Raw genomic sequence first — 26,435 nt, forward strand, 5'->3', positions numbered from 1 at the left:
GTGTTTTGAGCCAGCTGGCAGTGCCGTAGCGGACAGGCCAGAGGCTGGTTGGTCACCTCCTGCCCTTGAAAGCATCTGGATACACACCACCTGCAGCACACTAAGCCTGGGACAGCAAGTGGAGCGCAGGGGACAGGTCAAGGGCCCGAGAAGGAGGCTGTGGAGAGGAGGATGCCCCGGGGAAGGAGGTCTTCCAGGGGCTTCTGGATATTATCATGGGTAGGGGGGGTTGCGCATCTGTGGCTAGAAGGATACTCAGGAAGTGACCACAGGTCCTAGGCAAGCCCCCAGGCTGGCGCTTGGGCTCTGCTAAAGGAGACGGAGGGCATAAGGGCTGTGCCAAGGGCCCCACTGGGCACTGAAGGAGCGCCCAGCTAGGAACCACTCTGCAAAGCCTGGGGTTCTTCTTCCTATCTGGATGCTTAGATTTAGGGAGACGTCAATTAGCTCACTGGCCAGCTGACGGAACTTCAGTGACCACACACAGGAATGTAGTAATTGCAGAAATAGTTTGGAAAAATCTCTAAACAAAAGATAGAGAAAAGGCACTCAATAAAATTGTTTCAATATTCTTCCATTTGAAAACTCAGAAAACTAGAGACAGAATGTTCTTAACACAATCGAGGCATGAATCCCACGATGCTGGAGGCTGGGTTGTCGGAGGCTTTCCTCTGCACCTGGAACAAGACAAACAGGCCCACTCGCCATTCCTGTTCCTCGTGTTCCCGGCAGCCCTAGCCGGGCATGAGGCAGGGGAGGCAAGGAAAGTCCCGAGGACAGGGCAAAGCCTCCCTGTCTTCATGCTCAGATGACAGTCTGGAGTGGAAAGCCACACAGAGCACACAGAAACTCCAAGAAGTAGTGAACCAATGCAGGAAAGCGGCAGGTTGCAAAGCCAATGTACAAAGTCCATAGTCTTCCTTTAAACAGCAGACAGACAAGAGGACAGACAGAAGGGCACCAGGTCAAGGAGAGGAGGAAGGGCTGGGGAGCAGATTAGGGCACAGCACATCCCATCCCCGTGTGGCCACGTTAGACTCCACAGGTCATGCATGGCTAAAAAGAAATTAAAACGTGCAAAAAATCAGTTGATTACCAAACACTAACAACTAGCTATCCCTCCCCTCAAAAAAAAAAAAAAAACCCATAAATGTGATTCCAGCTATGATAGCAAAAATAAATACATAAAGATAAATACTTAGGAATAGATTTAACCAATCTAATGAAAGACTTACACACTGAAAACCAAATCATTAATGAAAAAATCACAAATTAATGGGAAGGTACTCTGCTTTTGTGGGTGAGACTTAATACTGTCAAAATGTCCTCAGTACTCAATCAATCTATAGCTATAAGGCAATTCCTACCAAAATTCCAGCTACATTTTAACAGAAATATATAAAAATAATCCTAAAATTCCTATGCAGATACACACACACACACACACACACACACACACACACACACTCGCCAACAGCCACGGCATTGTTGAATCAGAAGGACAAACCTGGAGGCATCACAGTGACTTATTGCAAAGGGCACTGCAAAGGTGCGTGTGTGTGTGTGTGTGTGTGTGTGTGTGTGTGTGTGAGAGAGAGAGAGAGAGAGAGAGAGAGAGGATAATGACGACCATTTTTATCAGCGTGTGCTGGGATGGGTTATTTCATCTGTTTAAAATGTGACTGAAGGTTGGGGGTGGCCCACACCTATGATCCCAGGGACTTGGGAGGCTGAGGCAGGAGACTGAAAGTTTGAGGACAGCCTTGGCGACTGAGCAAGGCCCTAAGCAACTTCACAACATACTGTCTCAAAATACAAAAAAAGAAAAGGTCTGAGGACGTGGTTCAGTGGCCAAGCAGTGCTTAACCAGGACCAGCATGTCCATGTGCCTGGGACAGACTATGCCATGCCCACCACCTGAACAGCGGATGCTCTTTAAGAGAACCATTTAATTTCAGCTTGAACATGTGACTGCAACCCCATGGATTTTCTGCCCATCTCTTGCTTTCTTGGGACAGTCCGACATATTTGGCTAAATTTGCTATGAATTCTAAATACGTATTAGCTCATTCCCCGGCTCAACACTGCGAGAGAGCCTAGCATTCGCCCACAGAGCTTTTCTCTCAACCAACAAGCAGGGCAAGGAAGCCTGTGTGGAGAACATGGAGATGTACCTTGTGTGCCCTGTGGACCTGCACACCTGAGTCCATCCAGCCCCGGGGACAGCATGAACGTCCCTTCATCATGAGTGTGTCACACAGCTTGGTGGACTTGTATGTGGCAAACATAAACTACACCAAAAGGACAAGCAGAACAGGCTTCCAAATAGTTCATTTTAGAAAGAAATTTAGCTGAAGGTTGTTTGTTGCCTTCACCAAGTGAAAGCCAGGTTGTAACCCGGTTCGTATGCAGACGCCCGCCCCCCTCACAGTACAGAATGAACTTCTACAAATGTGACTGCAACCTCCATCTCAGAATTCATTTCCTGCCACCCTTTACCTCCTAATTTTTCATTCTTTGCCCCTACCCCCACCCCGGGGCTGGGGATTGAACCCAGGGCCCTGCACTTGCTAGGAAAATGCTCTGCAACTGAGCTCCTCTCTAATTTCTACTGGGACAGGGAGGAGACCCCACAGAAGTAATTGCTTTCCTAACGATGTCCACCTACTCATTCCTTGAGTCCCCTGCCAGCATTCCCAGGGTCTCTCATTATTCAGGCTCCCACTCCATGAGGATATCTCCCTGGGAGGCTTCTAGTCTTCATGGCAGGTGATGACACCGAGGCCAAGTAATTGGTGATCAGTGCAGGCGGCTGATTGCTCCTCAGAGAGTCCTGGGGCTGCCATGTTGGCAGCCGGTCCAAGGTGCCCTTCCCTGGGGCCCCAGTGCTGGATCAGGGCCGTGGGCATGAGGGAGCCGGGACCACCCCCGCAGCAGGTACTTAGCCCCGCTGTCTTCACGCTAGTGTCCCAGAGCACGTAGAGTCTCCGTCTGAATCCTACTGCCATGGCGGTGTGCTGCACAGAGCCACGGTGAGTGTGTGTGGACGAGCTGTCTGATGGTCACGGTCACATGAAATGGCCTGAGCAGGAATGGCAAGGACTAGCAACACTTCACTCAGTTTTTCACCTACAGCATGAGATAAAATCCATCCACAGGTTGTAATATAACCCAAAGCCTATTTATCCCTCTGCCTGGGGGTGCGCTCCATGCCCACATCCAGCACAGGTTGGGCCTGGCAGGAAGCCAGGTGAGGGGAGCACACTGCTGCAGGAGCAGCTGGGGAACCACGGGGAGAGCCGCCTGTTTAGACCAGTTAGCGCCTGTGGCTGGGTGGGCTACGTGGGCCTCCACGCTCCAGGGATGGCCTGTACCGGTGCTCAACATGACCTGGTTGCACTCCCCTCTGTGTACCTGAGTATGTGGCTTGCTCTGCCGCACAGCCAGTGGGGAGTCACAGTTGAATGATTGTCTCTGCCAAGCCTGGGAGACCAGAGTGATATAGAGCTCACGTGTGGCCGGAATTCAGGGACTGAGGGGCTCCCTGGGACGTAGGATGCTCGGTAGTCCAGATGGTGCATCTGGACTGTTCCTAGGCTGTTGCTTGGGTAGAGCCTGGGCCTGTGTGCAGGCGCTGGCACCCTCCCTTGGCACTCACACATCTTCTTTCTGTAATTCCCTTGCCTTCCCGAGTGCTCTGATCTCCAATGCCTTCCTCTCCTTGATCACTTTGAACCTTTATAAAACAGTACTTGAGCTGTTGAAGCCAAGCTGGAGAGAAGGTAACACGTTTGTTAGACCAAGCCTCAACTAACTGACTTCACATCACCTCTGAGAGCTGCCCAGGGGCAGGCTGTCCAGAGTCATTCAGGAGCCTGGGGGACAGCTTAGTGGGCACCCACCTGTCCCCGGAACCCAGTAGCTGCTGTGGTGTGCTGTTATCTCTGTACCTGCACCATGCAGCCCTTCACAAGAGTCCCTCTATTGTTCACAGAGATGGCACAGGTAAACACATCTGATAGCAGTCGATGACAGTGGTGATGGTGCTGAAGGTGATGATGGTGGAGATGTGCTACCACTGATGGTGTTGGTAGTGATGGTGCTGATGGTGCTGATGGTGGTGATGTAGCTGATGATGATAGTGCTGATTGTGATGGTGGTGATGGTGCTGATGATGGTGGTGCTAATATGGTGCTGATGGTGCTGATGTCGGTGGTGCTGATAGAGATGGTGCTGATGGTGGTATGGTAGTGAGTGCTGGTGATGGTGGTATTGATGGTGATGATGGTATCTCATAGTGATGGTGGTAATGGTGGTGCTGATGGTGCTGATGGTGGTATTGATGGTGCTGATAGTGATGGTGGGGATGATAGTGATGGTGCTGCTGATGGTGGTGCTGATGATGGTGGTGCTGATGGTGATGGTACTCATGGTGATGCTGATAGTGATGGTGGTGATGGTAGTGATGATAGTGATGTGGTGATGATAGTGATGGTGGTGATGATAGTGATGGTGGTGATGATGATGATGGTGGTGATGATCATGATGGATGATGATGGTGATGTTAGTGGTGATGATAGTGATGGTGGTGATGAGGATGATAATGGTGGTGGTGATGCTGCTCCTCATGGTGACAAAGATGGAGCTAGTTCTGAGCTCTAGCAGTTGGTGGTGGCTGTAAGATCACAGCATGAGGGAATTCTGTCTTTAGCCTCCATGGCTTTAGGTTTCCCTTTTGCCTGTGTGGGTGACAGTGAGTGCGTCTGTCAAACCTCAGCCCTCAGCTCATGTGGAGGATGAATGTTAACCATCTTGGTGTTCAGCCCTGTCCTCAGGATTGAGTGAGGCAGCCAGTGCAGGGAGGCCCTGCTGCTTCATGTGTGTCTTCTATGTTGGTGTGCATGCTGGCCTCGGTCCCCTCCTCTGCAGAGTGGCTAATGATTACTGGCAAGGAATTCAGATCAGCCTTTACATTTCCCTGTCTGTAGTTTTATGTGATATAAGATACTTATTTTATTCCAGCAGGTAGTAATTATAAATAAATCTTAATATTAAATTTAATTGGATGGATATTGTTCCACAAACTGAAGGCTCAGCCTTGTCTGGACCCCGTTGTCTCCCCTGAGCTCATCCGCTATGCTGCTCTCAGGGCTGTCCTCCTAAACTGGGCACGCAGCCTGCCTCCTCCTCCTCAGAGACTGGTACTTCTCTCCATCATCCGCCTGTCCACAGCCAAGGCCTCAGCTCGTCATGGTCTGGGCCAGTCCTATGCTGTCACACCTCTGCTGTCACACTACACAGGCACCCCAGCCCAGGAGCTAACCCATCCTCTGAGGAAGCTGAGGGCCATGTCCTACTCCAGGCTTCTCACCTGTCAGCACTGTTCCCAGAGTGGTCCCTGCATTCTCTGCCCTCTCCCTTCACACTCCTCAAATGCTGCACACAGGTGAGCACAGGTGCACATAGGTGAGCGCAGGTAAGCACAGGTAAGCACGATGTGCACAGGTGAGCACAGGTGAATGTAGGTAAGCACAGGTGCACACAGTGCCACCTTGAGGGGCAGGAGAGAGGGAGAACAATGGGGAGTCAGGGACAAGGAGCACTGAGGGACCCAGGCTGACGGAGCAGGAGGCCCCAGGTGGCTGGCACACCACACTGAGTCACGCAGTCCTGGACCCCACCCCCACCCCTCAGCGATGAGCACAAATATGACCTGTGAATACTTGTTGAATGAAAACACCTTTATAACTAGAGTTAATTAAATCATATATTATCAACCAAACCTGCTCTGCTTATTATTTTATTAACATATTTATTTGTTCATCTGGGAAAAAAATTGGAAAAATATTCCACAAAATCATGAGACTGCCTGATTGTCTCTCCACACTGCCCACTGTGTCCTCTGCCCTGTGGAGCTCTGTGCTCTTAGGGATCCGCACTCCTCTGTCTGGCTCTGAGCCTGAGCTTTGGCATCCTCTCCAAACACACCCAGTTGGTGGCCCAGACCCCAGAGGCTGGGTTCCAGAGGCTCCCCTATTCCAAGTCCCACCTCATCCACTTCTGAGTAGGGCTTCAGTAGGGTCCAGCTCCGTCCTTCACATGGTCACACAGACTGCCTTCCCCAGGGCATACCTTGGCACCCTGAGAAGTGAGCTGACTATTGGTACTTGCGTTTATTGCTGGGCTTTCTGCCCTGTGCTGTTGGTGGATGTGTTGTTCTTTATTAAAGTGAAACAGGCAGGCCAAGACCTCCTCACATCACTTGAAAGCATTCAGCTCTAAATATCTTAAGTATTAATTGTCATCATTTCCATTACATATCCTTGTAATATACAAATATTTGAATTAAATGCCAAGTACAAACTGCCTGTCTGCATTTTCCTGCTCAGGATCCCCTCTCATGCTTAACACAGCACCCCTCTGCCTTCAGACTTTTGCATAATTAGGTTTTGTATGCGTTCGTCACCCTGTTTGAGGTTTTGCCTGAAAGCGTCTAACAGAGGTCAAGAGCAACTTCTTTGGATTCAGAAAACCCAGGCGCCCATCTCGGCCCTTCCACTGGAGACTGGTGCTCCCAGTCACGGTTACTGTCTCTCTCTTGCAGTGTTTCTGTGTTCACTATACAGAGACAGGAGATTTAAAGGCTCCTTAGGTTGTGAGAACAAAAGGATAGCATGTCTGGAGTGGCCCCCACAGCTCGTCACACCATGACTAGTGATTGGCAGAGGTACAGGTTCCCAGGGCTTTACCTGTGCATTTCAGTCTGAGGAGCTACACACGGAGCCTCGGCACTCTGGGTTTATTTAACACAGGTGACTTCGGGCTTAAGGCAGCAACCACACAGGTGGGGTCCTTGCAAGGATGATTTTATTTAAGCCTTTTTAAATTTAGATATCAGAGATACAGCCCAATCTCTGAAAAGATCAAGGACATTGATAAAACAAGAAAAGAATGAATCTACAATTGCTTGTACACTCTTCCCAGTTTCCCTGGATTGCTCTAGTGCTGAAAGGTGGGAGCTCATGTCAGTGACTGTCAGTGCATAAAAAGAAACGTATACAACAGGCTAAGGGCAGGCAGGAGACAGAATGCTGGAGATGTTTGGATAGCACGGAACCAGGTCGTCTGGAGTCCTCATGACTGGTTTCAGGAAGTGTCTGCAGCCCCTATCCTTCAGGTGTCCTTCAGAAGATCACTTACATAATGTGGAATATCATATAAATTTAGGCAGTTTTTAGAAAGATGCAACTGAAGCTTACAGAGGTGAAATGGCTAATTTACAGCTGTAATGACAAACACACAAATTTAGGTCTTAACACTTTTAAGGATAATTCCTTTAACATGATATGACAGCAAAACATAATCAGTTCATTCAATGTTAGTAATTTACTTATCAAACTGGAGAAAAAATGCCAGCCCAGACATTTGATTGAATTGCCCGTGATTACATGAATATACAGACTCAAAATATTATACTGGGCATTTTTCCCTGAAAAGGCCACCTGTATGATTGGCCTGCCAGCTTCCACTGTTGCAGATACTCCAACTCAGGTGTGTTTCAGGTAAGACCTGAATTGCGTGCAGTCAGCGGGATGACCGAGGGGCATGTTTTTGGCTTACATTGCACAGGATGTGTGTATTAGGACATAAGAGGAAATCATTCTCAGACACGTGGCTGAGGCCACAGAACCACAGTACTGGAGCATATTAAGTCATTTATTTCTCTTGTATTTTCTCCCCAACCTCTGTCATTAGTTTATTCCAGTCTTCCATGGAAGACCACGCACCAGAGAGTGGAACCCGCCTGGAGAGTAGAGGACCCTGCCTGGACACCAGAGCTCCGTCCTAAGGGATTCAGGCTGCGGCATTCACCAACCCATAGTCATATCGCAAGGCACAACCCCCCTCCCCAGTGTGCCCTGGCAACACCCCCGGGTCCTTTACCCCTGTGGTGCACCAAGCAGCCCCTGGCACCTGTCCCAGGCAGGATGAACCACACCGTGGTCACTCAGTTCATCATGCTGGGGCTCACCCAGAACCCTGAGCTGCAAGGTGTGCTCTTCTGTGTCCTCCTCCTCATCTACATGGTTGCATTCCTGGGCAACATGCTCATTGTGGTCGCCATCATCTGCAATGCCGCGCTGCACACGCCCATGTACATACTCCTGCTGGGGCTGGCCATCGTGGACATCGTCTGCACCACCAGCATCATCCCCAAGGTGCTGTGGACCATGCTGTCCACAGAGAGCACCATCTCCTATGGCGGCTGCATGTCCCAGCTCTTCTTCTTCACCTGGTCCCTGGGGGCCGAGATGGTGCTCTTTACCACCATGGCCTACGACCGCTACGTGGCCATCTGCTTCCCCCTTCATTACAGCACCATCATGAACCCCTGCACGTGCGTGGCCTTGCTCAGCCTTGTCATGGCCATCGCCGTCACCAACTCCTGGGTGCACACGGGTCTCATCCTGAGGCTCACCTTCTGCGGGCCGAATACCATTGACCACTTCTTCTGTGAGATACCCCCACTGCTGGCCCTGTCCTGCAGCCCTGTGAGGATCAACGAGGTGATGGTGTACATAGCTGACATCACCCTGGCCGTGGGGAACTTCACGCTGACCTGCATCTCCTACGGCTTCATCATCAGGGCCATCCTGCGCATCCGCTCCGCGGAGGGCAAAAAGAAGGCCTTCTCCACCTGCTCGTCCCACCTCATTGTGATGTCCCTCTACTACTGCCCCGTGATCTACACCTACATCCGCCCCGCCTCCAGCTACACCTTCGAGAAGGACAAGGTGGTGGCCGCACTCTACACCCTGGTGACGCCCACGCTGAACCCCATTGTGTACAGCTTCCGCAACAAGGAGATGCAGGCAGGGGTCAGGAAGGTGCTTTTGAAGCATTAGCAGGTTCAGGGGGCATGACCTCTCTCCTCCGGAGTCGGTGTCACACGTCTCAGACTTGAGGGGCTTTCATAGCTCTGTCCCCAGTTTCCCTTCCTGATGCTTCTTCCTCTCCCTGGTCTTCTCCACAACTCCGTTCTCCTCTTGTGAACATGTTTATGATGCCACACGCACAGCACACTCACAAACACACCTCACTGCACTCTCCCAGTGTGTGTAAAATGCACACCTACAATTCTCCTGTGTGCATGGACACAGTGACTTACAGCAGCCTGCGTGTCCCACGTGCATACATGATGAATGTCACCGCTGATGTGAAAGAATGCACTAGTCTATGAGTCAACCCCAATTTACACAGCAGAGAAATATATTTTGTCACTGTGGAAAATATTTGTCACAGGAACAGCACAGCTTTCCCTCCTTGAAATCCATGTCACAGTCAAGGTTTTGAGGCAGTAATTTTTAAGGATATGCAGATGAATTTTCCACAGTTATTAAAATAATACCATCATTTCATGGATACAAGAACTATAAATTATCATTAAAAATGCTTGTGTTCTTAACATCAATTCTTAGTAAGCCTGCACCTAATGGCGAGAGGGTGAATCCCATGATACCCTGCAATGAAGGCCAGCATGAAGGCTTGTGGGGCCACCAGCCGGGCTCCTATGGGAGGCCACAACCAGCCTATGGGCCATGGTGGCTGTGAAGAGAACTTACTTGGGATTGTGTGGGTCAAATTGGTGAAGGGCCAAGGAAATGGGGATTTTTCCCCTAGATTGAGTGGCTATGACAAGGCAGTTGACTTGACACAGGTGGGGGAAGGTCACCAAGCAGTAATTGGTGAACAGACAGTGGTTCTCGTCCGCCAGAGAAGGGACCCTGCTCGCTCCTGAGGCATGGGCAACCCGCTAACATCTGTGCTCAAGGTGTCTGTGCAGGGGTCTTGCTTCACTTTCCCTCCACATCAGTGGCCTGCTCTGCTCCCGCTGTTCTCTGACCCAACATCAGCAGGACAACAGCACCTCTGAGCTCTTCAGGGTGACAGCTGTCCCTCAGTCCATCACAGGCACCCTCTTCCACTGCACTATTCTCCCAAACAGACAAGTCAGACTGATAGACAGGCCCATCTTTGCAAGAAAGAACAGGCTAGATAATCGCATGAATGTGCGCCCCTCATCTGGAGTGAAGAGCTGTGAGCACGGTTATTTTGTCTAGCGCACCGGCACCTATTCCCAGCACCTGTTCCCAGCATATTCCCAGCCCTGCTGCAGCAAATTGAAGCCACGCAGCTGTGGTGAGCAGCCTGAGGCTTTGCATGCTCACATGGGGAAATGGTCACACCCAGCTGGGCAGTGTGTGCAGCTCCTCACACTCACTATCTATCTGAACATTCAGTATCTGCTCTCAGCTACTTTCAGTCACCAAAGCTATTGTCACCCATAGTCGCCACACCCACCCCACCCCAAACCACATCACCCCTCACCTCACCTCACCTCACCTCACCTCACTATACCTCACCTTATCACACCTCACCTCACCCCACCTCATATCACCACACCTCACCCCACCCCACACCATTCCACATCACCCCACACCTCACCTCATCTCACCACACCTCACCTCACCTCACCACACCTCACCTCATCTCACCACACCTCACCTCACCACACCTCACCTCACCTCACCACACCTCACCTCACCACACCTCACCTCATCTCACCACACCTCACCTCACCACACCTCACCTCACCTCACCACACCTCACCTCACCACACCTCACCTCACCTCACCACACCTCACCTCACCTCACTTCACCTCACCTCACCTCACCTCACCCCACCACACCTCACCTCATCTCACCACATCTCACCTCACCTCACCTCATCTCACCACACCTCACCTCACCTCACCACACCTCATCTCATCTCACCTCACCTCACCTCACCACACCTCACCACACCTCACCTCACCTCACCTCACCACATTTCACCATACCTCACCTCACCTCACCTCACCATACCTTAGTACCCCACACCTCACCTCACCTCACCTCACCACACTTCACCATACCTCACCTCACCTTACCTCACCATACCTTATTACACCACACCTCACCACACCTCACCTCACCCCACCTCACCACACCTCACCACACCACACCTCACCTCATCACCTCACCTCACCACACCTCACCTCATCACCTCACCTCACCTCACCTCACCACATCTCACCTCAACTTACCACACCTCACCTCACCTCATCTCACCACACCTTTCCTCACCACACCTCACCTCACTTCACTTCACTTCACCTCACCTCACCTCACCACACTTCACCACACCTCACCTCACCTCACCTTACCTCACCACACTTCACCACACCTCACCTCACCTCACCTTACCTCACCACACCTCACCTCACCTCACCTCACCTCACCTTACCTCACCACACTTCACCACACCTCACCTCACCTCACCACACCTTACCACACCTCACCTCACCTCACCTCACCTCACCTTACCTCACCACACCACACCTCACCTCATCACCTCACCTCACCTCACCACACCTCACCACAGATCTCCAAACACTCTTTTTTTTCCCTTAGTGTTTGAACACCTCAGTGGGGATGGGGAACGGTTCGCATGGTGCAGGCTTACCAAGAACAAGGCCCTGGGTTTGCTACCAGATCCTCTCAGAAAACATTGAGGTGGAAAATTTTCAAACAGGATGTTTTCTCAACTCTCAGAACTTTTTACTGTTGCTTCCATGTTATTTTCTGTCAGTGTCACAGAGGGCACTGAGTCATGTGCTATGTGATATGTAAATACAGATATGGCACCTCCTTGTATTTAGGCTCTTATGTGATTCTCAGCTGCCTGTCACACCCAACATGCATTGGGGAAGCCCAGGAGGAGGCTGATCGCTGCTATCTACCTGCCCAAGGTCCTGGGTGTGCAGCTGCAGGTGAGTCGGCTCTGCTCAGGGTCCTGGGTGTGCACCTACAGGCTGTGTCGGCTGGGTGGAGTTGGAGCTCCATCTTTACTCCCTCTATACACAGTGACTAACACCTTAAACTGCACAAACATCTATCTTTACTGTGGGCTCAGGGGTCATTTTATAGGTTAAATTATATTTTAGTATAAGATTGTGCAAAAACACAGGATATGTATGCAGGGGCATTATCCTTTTTTTAGGCTTTCCCACAGTGGCAAAGTAGAGTAATAAATAAGAAAAGTAAGTAGATACTTTTTTAGACCTGTGGGCACTACCCCAATAAATCCAGAGTGATTATCAATAAAAACATGAAGAAAGGTACAAGTATGAAAAGGAAGGAAACAGGTCATATCCACTTGTCAAAGTGCACTAGAACACAGGCCCATGATTTACACACTCCCACACAGGAGCCTGGAAGGTGGGGGAACAGTTACTGACCACAGATGAGCCTATTGTGAAGAAATGGAAACATCTTTACTAGTGAGCAAGGGTTTGGATGAAGAAATGCATGAGATTTTACAGCATCTGGAAATGAAGGAAAAGGGAATCTCATGCTTCATCCGTGAGAGTGTTACCCTCTGTCAGTGTGTGACAGAGGTGTGGCTGTGTATATGAGCAAGGAAGAGAGGAGATGTATGGTGCTGTAAAGGAGTTTAAAGGGTAAAAATAAAAGAGATGGTAAATTGGAATCTAAATGAGGGCATAACACAGCTATAAAAATATGAGGAACAAGTTTAGCTATGTATTGAGAATCTGTGATAATGTTTCAAGTAGTAGAAAATAATCTCAGCATCAGGATAAAGGTGACTAATTCAGCTTGCTGTGGAGAGGTTTGAGGCAGGGTATGATAGTTATTTTTCATTAATAAAAATAAATATTACTCCCCTTTGTTTAGTTCCATCTGTATTTGTTAACCCATGAATAAGAGGAATGATAAAAATTAAGGAAGAGGGGAAATGTATAACCTGATATAACAAAGAGAATTGGCCATCAAGAGGTGGTGAAAAGCAATTGGTGCTAAAAAAAAATCTGTTAATACAGCTTGATAGTAGAGGAAAACTGTAAGCTTTAGAGAAGTAAAGTTTTTCCATAAGTTAGGTGTAATATGTGAATGTCCTTACCTATTAAGGCTAAAATTTTAATATGATCATCAGCAATTAATTGAGCATACATATTAGCAAAAGGCAAAATATTGCAGCCTAAAAAATGAAGAGAATATAATCATTTTCATATATATAATTTTGTAATATAATTAGCAACTACTGCTATAAAAATCATAAGATGTTTTAACAAAGATTATTAATAACAATAACACATTAGATACAGGAAGTCAATCCACCATTACTGTTAATAATTTAAAAAATTTTTTTTTTGGTAAAGCCTGTTTTAAAGAAGGAGTTAAATAAAGAAAGGAGGCAGGTCTTGTTTCTTTCACAACTAGAAAAAAGGAGAGATCTGTTGGGCCTCAGCTATAATTTTTAATTTATTTATTTAAGAAATAATACTTATGAAGATTTAGTCCCATTTATGTTGAATTTAATATACTCATTTTAATTGTTAAAAAAATTAAAATATCAGAAAAATGTAACTAACAGTATTAATCATCTCTTTCCTATTGAAGAAAAATTTTAGAAGCAATGAATATTGCATTACATCTTAGAGATTTATAGAAATTAACACTTTATTAATTGTCTAACCACCTAGAAAAATTTGTAAGTTGGAATTTTAAAGATACCCATATTTTTATTTGATTACTTGATTTGAATTAAATTATTTGTATCCATTTTTTGTTTAAATTTTCATTTATGAGTGCTCATTTGTCTAAATGGCAATTTTGATATTAAGTACCTAATACATAGACATAGGGCAGGCCTGTACAACTGGAAATGTCAGGTATAAAATCCAACAGCCGTGATGAACACTGAAGGTTTCAGATAGCCAGATATTTGTCCTTGATGGTTATCAGATTTATCCCCAACATCACCATGTCTATATCCTCCTAAGGATTTTACTAAAAGAAAATTTTGAATGTATTTGAGAACTAACCCTGGAGAAATTGGCCTCTGGACAAGGACAGAATGTAGAAACCTTTATAGTTAGGTAAAACAAGACTGATCAGAAAAATACATTAACTTATGCAGAGTATTAAAACACTTATGTGGCCTCAATACTAAGTTCTTCATCAGATCAGAGTGCACCTTTAGCTCAGATAAGAGTCAGGTGGAATTCTGTGAAATTCTCAGGAAAAAAATACTTTTTGAAAAAGAAAACTTGTACATTTGGAATCTTTCTACTTTCCTCTTTCTGAGCTGTGACATTAGGGAGGAGCTGGTTAAGAAGCCTGCAGAACACAGATAAGAGCCAGCCAAGTGGCTTAGACTGAAAAGGGACACTTTTTGTCTTTTGTCTAAACTGTTTTTTCATAAGCCTGGTAAATCTTGTAGGCCTGTAATTCACATTTTAAATATAAGGCTAGGAGAGCCAGAGATCCAGCAGAAGACAGGAAGTAAGGAAAACTGCTGCGACCATTTTTTCTTTTGTAAGATTATTCTCTTAAAGCATGGTGTTGCAATTTATATAATTTTTCTTGGAGAGTTACTATTTTTTTCTTTTTCTTTTTTAAAAATTGTTCATGCTTTAATTGGCGTGAGCGGAATCCAACCTAATAGGACAAACAGCTTTATGAGACATTTATGAGACTTTCTTTCCTCCTGTATTTGCTGTGAACTTTTAGTTCAATCGGCATTTAGAGGGGTGAGGTAATGGCTGCTGCCTACAGCAGTGGGAGGATCAGTGATGATTTAAAGGGGCCATGCACCCAGGAGGCTCTGCCTGTGGCAGGGAGCAGCGGTTTGGGCATGGGAGGGAAAGAGAGCATGGTCTGAGAATTATAAAGCTTAAGTTTAGATATGGCATCTTGACAAAGAAACCAAGCTTGCAGCACAAGCATAGCAGCTTGTGGCTCCTCATGAAGCCTTTTACCCTTATCTTCCCAATCTTTTGAATGTAAAGAACCACTTCCTGGGTATCAGGGGCAAAAAGAATCTATTTCTGCCAGCAAAGCATCGAGGTTAGCATTACTTATAGTATGTGCAGCCTTGCAGAGTAGATCAGAAAGTTCAGCCTGGTGATGATGACAACATTGAGTGTCAGATAGGGAATCTCCCATAGCTTACTGATTAGGGGCCAGTACCAGCCCATGAAAGATGCACGTCAAAAGCCTGTTCCAGGCAGTAAGCTACTCCTTTCCCCATTAACATGTCTTCTGGAAGGGTCCCTGTTCGGGCGCCAACTATAAAGAAAAACAAAGAGAGACACAAAGAAAGTAGAGCCCAGGGTCCCAATAGCTCCTTCAAGGGATGCCCCTGAATATGTCAGTTCCTTCCATGAGGCTCCACCTCCTGAAGGCTCTACCACCTCCCACCAGCACCACAGCCTGGGCACCAAGCCTTCAACACAGAGCCCAGGGGGGACATTTATCCACACTATGGCATTCTGCCTTCCACCCCAAAGGTGCATGTCCATCTCATAATGCAAAGCACACTTGGTCCATCTCCAAGAGTCCCCAAAGTCCTGACAGTCCCAGCATTGCTCACAGACTTCTTCTGAGGCTCAAGAAAACTGCTGTACACCACGGTAAAAATAAAAAGTAAAAACACGAGTTACGAATTTCCAGAACACAATGGCAGAGTGCACCTTCCCATCTCAGGTGGAGGAACAGGGATGTACAAGGAAGGACTGCCGTGAGTCTCCGTGCCTGACCACTGGGCACACAGGGCAGGACGTGAGCTCCAGAGGGCTTGGCAGTTCCGCCCTGTGGCTGTGCTGGCTGCAGCCACATGTCCTCTCCTTGGGGTGCCTTGGCTCACTGCCTGTGGCTTCCCTCAGCAGGCTTTCCCAACTGCTGCCACAGCCTCACCTGATCATCGCTGCCCTGGCCTCTGAGCACCTTGCTGGCCGAACACATGGACATGGATCCCAGGGGAACACTCCCAAGGCAGCTTTGTGCTAGCAGGGTGCTGCGGGTTTTCTTCTTAAGAAAAGGCAAAAGGAGTTTATACTTTAACCCTGTTGAACCTCTGGTGTGGGTGGAGGCTGTGATGTAACACGGATGGCCTCTAGAACATTCCCCAGCAAGGTCTCCATTAGGGAAACCTCGAGCACACAGCCTCTGCTGTCTGCATTACCATCAGTTGCCTGGTCTTCAAAACCCTCACCAGAATCACAGATTAAGATCTACTTGTAACAATCCAGCTTTTTCTAGCCTGTTACTCTCAGATTTCCCAAATCCTCCCACAATACAGTTCCAAAGGCTCTGGACAACTTTACCAGGTGTACTCAAAGCAACAACCTGGCTTCTCAGTACTAGTTTTCTGTGTTGTTATGTTGTCCATCACTGTGACAAAAATCCTGAAGTAATCAACTTAAAAGAAGGAAAGGTTAATTAATTAATTTATTTATTTTCTTGTGAATTGATATTTTTATTTACATGCTGTATCTATGAGCAGATACATAAACTCTTATATAATTAATTTCCAAAAATGTGCAAGAAATTACTATAATTTGTTTACAAACCAAAACACATATTAAAATCAATGGACTTTGGATAGTTCATTCTGTGGTGTTCTCAGTACAAATGGTACACACCTGATTTGAAACATACAGAAAAAGTATAAACTACAGCAAGTATTAATTTCATGGCACTCCAACAACTACGAAATTTCTTTAATCCAAAATATATACTATTACAAAATTCTGTAAGAATTTCTCATTATCTCTGGATGAATAACTGTTTTTGAATAACTTTTCAGGAACAGTGACTACACATTTGCCATGTTATGGTTGATCAAGAAAAAGGATGTTTATAAAAGACATTCTTTACAAGATTAAAAGAGTATTAAAAGAAACCAAATCTGTGATTACTAGCATACCAATACTCTTAGAATTTTAAAGTTATTTATGGAACTGGCTATTGTTCCTTATTAGAGTATTTCAACAAAACTGTCTATTGCTGGTAGTGGGATTTCACTTTCAAATTAATATTTCACACTCAATGAAAAGCAATTAAGATTTAAATCAAAATATACTGTTTTGAACCATTCATAAACAATATCTCTCATACACTATGTGACACGTACAGTAATTAAAGTTGGCATTCCTGAAAGCATTGTTGGAAAGATAGACCTGAGGCACTAGCAGAGACATTGCCTCATGGTTTCAGCCCATGGTCTGTTGGCATCAGTGCTCCTGGGCCTGTGGTGTGGCAGGGCATCTTGTCAGGGAGCACTTGGTGGAGGAGCCTCATCACCTCATGGCAGCCAGGAAGTGAGAGAGAAAAGGGGGGGCCTTGCTTGCTCCACCCCTCCAAGGGCACACCCCAGTGGCCCACCTCCCACCATCCCCACCCCTCACAGCAGTGCACAGGCAGGTGACAGGGGCCTCTGGGGACACATCCATGTAGGTCCATAGCCCTGGCCCCATAGCAGGGCTGGGATTTCAGGTTTCAATACAAAATGGTGTGTTTCTCGCACCTGCTTGGGTCCGTCCTTGACTCTGCCAAGTGTTTATCTCAGAGTGCTGAGCTTTATATACCATCTCCATTTTAACTTCTGAAGGTAGAGAGTTTATCAGGCACGGATGTTCATGTTTTTAAAATGTTCAGATTAGACACATAGGAACTGTAGGTGATCCTGGGGTGGAAAATGAATAATGGTGTGTTTTCTTCTCTGAAAAACTGTTGTCATTGCCGAGAGATAAATATGGGTTCCGGGGAACATGTAAGGAAGCTTCTTGGATACTTCTGGAGTGTCGTGGGCCTCCCTTGCTCTATGGCCTGTTGGTCAAGGTGTCTTTGGCTGCTGTTGTGTTTTGGGGGTCCTATGTCTCTGTGCTGTTCACACAGTTGCAGAGACAGCCAGCTTCTTGTCTGACAGAGGCTCCTTGGCAGGCTGGACCTGCACTGTGAAGGCTTCCCGTGGTTCTGGGTGGACCAGCTATAAACGACCCTGAGCAACCCCACCTGTCTTCCATTCTCTGGGAGGCTGGGCTGCTGCCCTCACTCTGAGTTCCAGCAGAGCAGTGTGCCAGGCTCTGCTGCCCAGCAGAACTGGCGAGCTCTGCACTCTGACCAAGCTGCTGGTGAGCACTGCAGTCACCTGATTTAACTCACAGGTGGAGCCCCTGTGTAGACGATGCAAACACCACCAGTAGGTATTTTCTGTTTTTTGGGTTTTCTTTTTTTTTAAAAGACCCACATGTTGCAACCACATGCTGCTTACAAGAGACTCTCCTTGCCTGTAAGGACATGCTCAGACTGAAAGGGAAGTCAGGGGAAAAGACAATCCACACAAACGGGAACCAGAAAGAAGCAGGAGGAGCCACACACATACCAGATTAAAAAAAAATCTATAAAAACAGGTGAACTCTAAAACAGGACCAAGTTAAATAGATAAAACTGTCAAACCAGCAAGAGGACAAAACAACTGTAAATGCATTATTCCTCTAAAATCAGAACACAAACAAAGCAAATATTAACAGGTCTGGAGGGAGTAGTAGAAACTAACTATAGATTTTTAACATCTATTTTTGGCGTGTAAAGATCATCCAGATAGCAAATAAATGAGGAAACATTCCACTTAATCTATATCAAAATCATCTACATATTCAATGTACTCATTATCAAAATGTTGATTGTATTAGTATTCAAGAGCTGGGAGAAACCCAAACTCCATGTCTAAACTCCAAGGCAAGTATAATCTTGTGAAAAAAAACAACAAAGCTGAAAGCATAACATTTCCTGACTTCAAAACACGTTTCAAAGCTGTGCTAACCCACACAGTAGGATACCAGGAAAAAATCAGGCACATGGACCAATGGACAGAACAGAGAATCCAGAAGTGAATCCACACATTTACAGCAACTGGTATTTGATAAAGTTGTCAAGGGCTCACAGAGAAAAGAATAGTTTCCTCAATAAATGGTACTGGGAAAACTGGTTATCCACACAGAGGGTGGAAATAGACCAGTACCCATCATCACATGCAAAACCATCCCCCAATAGATGAAAGGGTTAAAACATAAGACCCCAAGCTATGAATCTACCAGGAGAAAACACAGAGAGAATCTCCATAATGTTGGTTTAGACAATGATTTTTGAGGGAAAGTGGCCTCAAAAGCACAGGAAACAAAGCAAAAAGAGAAAAAATGAAATCGCATCAAACTAAAAAGTATACACACACAGAAAAGAAAACAGCAGAGTAAAGGGACGATTACAGAATAGGAGAAGAGCTTTTCAACTGTCCCTCCAACAAAGGGCTAGTGTAGAAAAGGTACTAAAGTACTCGGTAGCAAGAAAGTACAGCACCTGACTAAAAATGAGCAAGACCTGCTTAGACGTTTCCCACAAGGAGTCAGATGAATGGCAAATAGGTCAATGTAAAGGTCTCCAGCGGCACTGACCATCAAGGAAACGCAAATCAAAACCCAAATGAATATCTCTTCACTTCTGTTAGAGCGGCTGCTATTTACAGACAGCTAGGGCAGCGGGCGTGTGGAGGGAGGGGCCCTTGCACACTGTCCATGGGAAGGCACACACCTTCACGGAAGTTGGCATGGTTCTTCTTCCTAAAGTGGAAGTCAGGCTCCTGAGCCTGCAACCCCTGCGCTGATACAAAATGAAATAAATCTTGCCAGTCCCAGACAAAATCATAACCAGAAGCTACGAAGGGGGCAATTTATTGCTGCCTATCTGAAATGAATACTTTCTCAAAGATTTTCTTCAACCCCCTGAGAAATGCCTTCCTGTTCTATGTGCATCCTGTGCTCTGTGTGCCTTGCATGATACACCTATTTCTGTCAGGATGTTCGTCTTTTATGTTCCTAAGATGCAGCCATTGGACAGGACGCTCTGTGAGGAGCACTTGGCCAGCCGTGGCACTAAAAGCTTGGTCCCAGCATTTATGGCAACATGCTCTGCTATGTGCTGCCAGGCATCTCCCCTGCTTCAATCTCCCAGACCTTGAACCCGGTGCCTACCGCACAGGTATTTCCACTGTGATGCTCTGTGTTGCCAAATTAATCTTTAGGAAATCTTTCTCTTCATGTTAGGTAGGTCTACATGATTTTGCATGTCAATAAAAAATAATGTTCAAAAATATGTTGAGGCTTGGGGAATGTGAGATCTAAAGAATAATGCTGTGGGCAGAATACTCACTGCCGTGGCAGGAAAGAGAGGAGCTAAGGGAACCTGCCGTACCCCAGGGTTTCTGCAGGAAAATCAACACTCCTCCTGGTGTGGGCTGACATGGAGCTAAATCGGTGAATACATTCTAGGATTCCCATGTTTTCCTGAGTACATTGAATGTTTTGCCAAATGGGTAACCTTTGTTAGTTTATTTATTTATTTTGCCATGGGGGAGATCCTAGCCTCACTTTTTAGGTTTATGAATAAGCAAAACTTGTGTGCAAACTCTAAGTAATTAAATAGCTTTTTGAGAATTCAAAGAACTAGACAGTTTCAATACTAAATAAAATATTCAATTATATTTTCCATGCAATAGTAATTTTACTCTAAATGCTGTACAAGGAAGAAGGCAAGTTATGAATCTGGAGTTAAGCCCTGCAGATACCAAAATCAGCAGTCGCATGGGGGAAATAGGTTCATCCTAGAAGACAATATTTATTGCAACAGAAAAAAAAATCATGAGCTGATGAGCCCCATGAAGCACAAACACAGGGATTAAGTGAGCCCTATCAAGGGACTCCACATCAGAAGCCTCATGTCCACCCTGCTCCCAGCTAATGAGCCCCCCCCCCACTGCCTCCTTTCTCAGCCCAACAGACAGAACAGTGCTGGATAATCAGCAAGGCTCCTGCGCTGTGTTTGGAATCGCACCAGGCCCAGGGAAACCCGAGTTCCTTTTTGATCTTACTGTCCCCAAGCTCCCCTGGAATGAACTTGGCCTTCATTACTGTCCACAATGCTGGGGGAGCTGACTGGAACCCCAGGGATGCAACCGCCGTCATCCTTCTCCTGAGATCTGTGCAGATGCAAGCGCTCGCAATTCCTTCTATTCAATTATAAGTTTTTAATTGCTACTCTAACAAGTCCCCTGTCGCCTGCAGCAGAAGTGGAACTGGCAGGGATCCCAGACCCTGAAGTTGCCAAGTGAGGAAAACAAAGGCTGTCAGGTCACCCAACTCCTCTGTGTTCTACGAGGGACCATGTACCAGGTCGCTCCTCCCCACGTTTTTAATAAGCCCCAATCTTTGTTAAAAAAAAAAAAAAAAAAGTTCTGTCTGGGAGGCCCCTTGATGCTCCAGGTAGAGAAATGAGGCTGCCGGGGAATGGTGCTGTGGCCATGGTGTCCCCAGAACAAAGCAGTAGGTGGCACACCAGTTAGAACCTGTGGGGATACTGCTGCTTGGCCCTGTCTCCCTTTGGGAACGAGAACAAGATGAGACTGCCACATTACTTTCATATTATAAGATCATAAAAATAATAAGATAGCATCCTGGAAAGACCAGCCCCGCCCCCCGCCCTGCCATCTTTGATATGGGCATACAGTACAAGCTATGTAAATCATGGATGTGTGGCTTTTCTGGAGTCTGTTCAAGTGGCCTGTGTGTCTACACAGCAAAAATTTTGTTAGTGGCTCCTGGGTCATGAATGGAGAGCAAGAGGACAGTGCAGGGCCACTGAGAGCCATAGGGAGCCTCATCTGACAGGCAGGCACCTGGTGGACGGGCCTGGTGCGTCGGGCCTCCCCAGCCTTAATGGAGTCAAACCACGTTTCCAGGACCATGTCAGGACCCTCCCTTTTCACCAAAACTATGTCACAGCCAAAACACCAAGACCCTCAATAAGAAAGCCCAATGGGGTTCTTCAAAGGGCTATGACTAAGGAGGCAGGAAATTGAGGCAAAAGAGGGGGAATCGATTTTCTTAAAAACTCCAGCTCTGGGGCCACACCGCCCTCTCCTGGAGGAGGTCTATGCAGTGCCATGCTGTCAGCCAAGAGCCAAGAGGTGAATCGGGCAGGACTCCGGAGACTTTCAACTCTCCTTGAGAATGTCCTCTTTTCCCTGTCCCTTCAAAAAACTCGTGCCTGTCACTTTGAGCGACAGGTCTGAAGTCTGTCTGGGGGCCTTGGCCTGTCTCAGCAATGCAGAGGCCCAGCCTGTAGCAAGTCCACCCGCCCGGCACTGCGCCCCGAGAGCTGGTCTTCAGTGCACTTTAACCCCTGCTTAGTTCTTCCTAACTGGACTCTCTAAGCACTGCTCCTTTCTTTGAGGATCTGGCTGGCTCTCAATGCAGAAAAACAAACTTAAGGAGTTTCAGCTAGATCTGCAGCTACGGAAAACTGGGGACAGAGATTTCTGATTTTCATTATGTGAATTCCTCTGACCCACCACGTGGTCTATTCTTCTATTTATCTAAGTCACCTTAAATTTCTCTCCATAATATTTTCCAGTTTTCCTAATACGGTTTTTATATATCACTTGTTGGATTTCTTACAATTTTTGAAGGAATTCTAAATTATATCTCAAACTAAATTTTGTTTTCTCTTTATCTTTCTCAAATAATAATTCTACATTTCCCATAGTTACATTGAGGATTTCTCAAGTATATTTTAAACTACATTTTATTTCGTTTCTTTTTCTTATGACTATCTTAGTTCCTTCTCATAGTTATCTATAGATTCATTTAGAAGTTCTACATTAAAAGTCATGTTGTCTATGAATAATGATGATTTTTTCCTTCTGTTTTGCATTTTTAATGCTTTTATTTCTTATTCTTGCTTTACTGAAATTATTTCAACTTCCAACAAAATGCTGAATAGAAATAGAGACCAGGGGTGTCTTCATTTATTTCTCAAACTCTGGAGGAAGATGCTGCAATATGTCACCATTGTGTAAACTTCACTAAAGTTTTTAAAGGTATTCCTTATTATGCTCTCAAGATTTCTAAGGGTCTGTGTCATTAATAAGTGCTCGGATTTTGCATTTTGAAGAGATGCTGACATACATGAAATTCCATGCTGAGGTACAGTTTCACTGTCTTAAATATCTTTATTAAGTTTAGGTAGGGGTTATTTTGGCTTCAGAAGAGAAGTGGAAGTGTTTTCTCATTTTTTATTCCATCTGTGAAAGATTGGAGTAATTTCTTGAACAATTCATTAAGGGTTTATAATTTAATCAATGTGTTCACATTTTACATAGCCATCAGAGGACACAACTTTGCTACATTTTTTTTTGCAATTTTGATACTTTCTGTTACTTGAAAAGTTGATCCACATTGTCTGGGATGTATTGTCATAGGCTTTTAATTTTTAAATTTTTTTTTAGTTGTAGGTGGCACAGTACCTTTATTTTTGTTTTATTTGTATGTGAATCCAGAGCCCTACCTGTGCTAGGCAAGTGCTCTACCACTGAGCTTCGCCCTGCCCTTCACCACAGGTTTTAACAACATCTTTTCATCAACTTTTTGATGACTAAAGTTTCCTTTTCTGGTTGTGTTATTTGCTATTTGTTGGTTTTCTCTGTCTTTTTAATCATCATGATTGGTTTTATCAATTTTATTAATGTTCTAAAGGACCCCAGCTTTTGTTCTATTGATATTATTTATTGTGATTTTGTGATTTTACTTGTTTTTTTTTTCTTTCTCTACGTTTTTGTGTTCTTCATGTGTTGTTGCTATTTTTTGGTATAATTTCTGCAGCATTTGCCACTTTAGATACCTAACATTCTTATAATTTGAGTAAATATATTTATAATTTATGCATTTTTGATTCAGTGACCATGTAAAAGCATATTGTTTAATTTCCCAGCAGGTGAGAATTTTGTTTTTAAATTACTGATTTCTGGATGAATTCCATTTGGGTCATTAAAACATGCTCTCCCAATCTCTCACCCTTTGAAAGCGTTGGGGGGTGTTACCATCTGTGGCTCGTGCCGAAGGCCCATTCTATGTGTGGATCAACCTACTTTCTGGAGCATGGTGCACGTTCTCCTCACCCTTGGGATCTCGACTGGCTCGTCCTCGTCCTTGACCCACCACAGGGCATTCAGGTCCCACCTTAGGTGTGGATTTGCTCGTCCACTTTTCCTCTCTCTGCTTGTGGACACAGTTGGGGCTGTGTTGGGCTGTGCTGACCATGTAGGCCCATCTGTTCTTGTCCAGCTCACTCATCTGCCCCTGCGCCTTCTTGGTCACACAGTAACCAATCCCGTGGGATTTTCCACACGGTGTCTCCATGGCTTGTCTTTTCCCATCCTTTTCCAACCAACCCTCTGTGTCTTTATTCTGTGTAATTAAGAAAGGTCTCTTGTGAGAGGAGTGCAGTTGAGATTGATGCTCTCACATGCTCTGGCAACCATGGACGCTTACGTGACAGGGTGGCTATCCCATGGCGTCTGTGTGTGTGTGCATGCATGTGCGTGTGCATGTGTGTGTGTGTGTGTGTGTGTGTGCGTACTATTTCCCTGCCTTATTTTGGGAAGCGCACGTTTACACTGTTTGATTATGATCAATTCGTTCCTTGTACATCATCTGACATAATTCTAGAAAGTCTGCCGTTCACATTCCTGGGACAGGAAACATCGTCAGTTCCACTTGAATAAGAATCAAAACTCATCTATTCAGCACTTAAAGACTCAAAGTTAGGCTGAAACAAAAGCCCTGTTTGGAAAAAGCTTGAACATAAAATCAGAGTAGAGCCAAAACCTTTCTCTGTGCATTAAAAACGTGTATGAATAAGAGCAAGAAGTCTGACATGTTGAACCCGAGGCTCTGTCCTGAAATGGAGCACCACAGACCTCTGCGTGTCAACAGTGCCTGGGATCTGCACCACGTGCTGTGTTGTAGAGCTGACTTCTAATTCACAAGTTTGCACATACGTAAGGACTAGTGTGACGTGTGGACACTGGGTGAGAGAACCCAGTCAGTCAGATGGACTAGCACATCCATCCCCTCCAGCAGGCATCAGGTCTTTGTGAGGAGGACATGGAATCCTTTCTTCCCACAGTACTGCACCATGGACGGTGCCGTAGAACCCTGGGGCCCATCCCTCCCAACCGCAGCGTTGTTGATTGACCAACCCCACCTTCCCCAGCCTCAGATTCGCAATTCCATTCTGTGAGATGACCTCATATAGAACGAGAGTGCGCGGCGTCTGTCCCTCTGTCTCTGCACAGTGCATTTTGCATACCATCCGTAGGCCTATCCTTCATCCAATCAACAGGACTTGGCTCCTTTTGGTGGCTGACCGGCATCCCACTGCGTGCACACAGCAGAACTTTAAAAGTCCCACTTCTGTCGGCTTCAGGGTGCGGGCGCAGTCGTTCTGCTCTGGGGTAGCGCAGCTTTCTAGCTCTCAGAACATCTCGGTGCCCTCCTGGTTAGCTGCTTTTTGTTACCACCTCTTCTAAAGTAGGTTAGGAGGATCACAGTTTCTGAAAATACATCAGCTCTGTGAGCGGAATGATTAGTCACTCAACACAGTACTCCAGGTTCAAATTCTTATCATCATTCTTCACAACACTTCTCTAATGTTACTGATATGGTTGACCTGGTTTGTTTGAAAGTGTTTGGAAAATTCTCTCAATTTCTGAAATTCTGTGGTTGTGTGTGTGTTGCATGGTCTACTGATATATTTTGACACTTTAAAGAATCTTTTAAGTCAGTCACGTGTCTACTGTTGTTTCTGAGTTAGGCCTGTTTTCAGGTCTTTAAATATTTCCAAGTTTGCTTCCATGGGTTCCTGAGGGACGGATGTTACTATTTCCATTTCTGCACCAATGCTTCATATTTTCCCCTGTGGTGCTGGAGATGGAACTCAGGGCCTCACACATGCCAGGTAAATGCTCTGCCTTTGAGCCCCATCCAAGCCCCCAAAGCTTAAACGCAAAAAAAAAAAAAATCCTTCTTGTGCTTGGTGCACCAAGAGCAGCCAGAACAGCATGGTGACAGGTGCTGGTGACAGATGCCAGTCCTTGTGCCTGTCCCCATGACTCCGTGCCACCGTTCACTCCACAGGCATTCCTGCTCCCTGTGAGTTTGTGCTCCAGGGGCGAGAGCCCTCTCCTCACCTGGAATTCCAGCCCAACACTGGCACGTTTACTTCTGGCCGTTCAGGCTTTGATTCTGTTCACTGGTCTTTAAGTGTTTCTGTGTTGCTAGTTTGTCCTGGTGCATTGTAATCCCGCACAGCAGGGGACTTCACTGAGACACCTTCACGCATATCACATGATCTGCTCCATTCACTGTGGTGCTTCTGTTTTGATGCTGAAGAAAGTAGAATTCTGAAATGTCCTCCATTAAGTTACAGGAGGGAGGAAAGAGACAAGAGGAGGCCCTTGGGTTAACCACAGCTTCATGCTAAATCGATTTTTTTTAAAAAGAAAGGAAAAAAAAAACTGCTCACATTCCTCTTCTGTATGCTGAAGATCACCATCAAAGCCACACTACATTCTGGTTTTGCAGATCTCCAAGAAGTGGCAGAAATGTCTCTGGGGACTGAACCCTATCCCAGGA

General features: G+C 46.1%; 2 protein-coding genes across 17 annotated transcripts in view; one reads left to right on the plus strand and one right to left on the minus strand.

The window, feature by feature from the left end:
- LOC144256697 (tyrosine-protein phosphatase non-receptor type 4-like) overlaps positions 1-26,435 on the minus strand; it is an 851,727-nt gene that overhangs the window by 732,243 nt on the left and 93,049 nt on the right. The window lies entirely within an intron of this gene.
- On the plus strand, positions 7,989-8,906 carry LOC144254643 (olfactory receptor 13G1-like). The gene has a single exon (XM_077798051.1). The coding sequence runs from the start codon at positions 7,989-7,991 to the stop codon at positions 8,904-8,906; it is 918 nt and encodes a 305-aa protein (XP_077654177.1).

Source organism: Urocitellus parryii, chromosome 1 (assembly GCF_045843805.1).
Source record: "Urocitellus parryii isolate mUroPar1 chromosome 1, mUroPar1.hap1, whole genome shotgun sequence".
NCBI classification, from domain to species: domain Eukaryota; kingdom Metazoa; phylum Chordata; class Mammalia; order Rodentia; family Sciuridae; genus Urocitellus; species Urocitellus parryii.

Excerpts from the sequence above, each read along its gene's own strand:
- LOC144254643 (XM_077798051.1), top strand. The coding sequence starts at position 7,989 with ATGAACCACACCGTGGTCACTCAGTTCATCATGCTGGGGCTCACCCAG.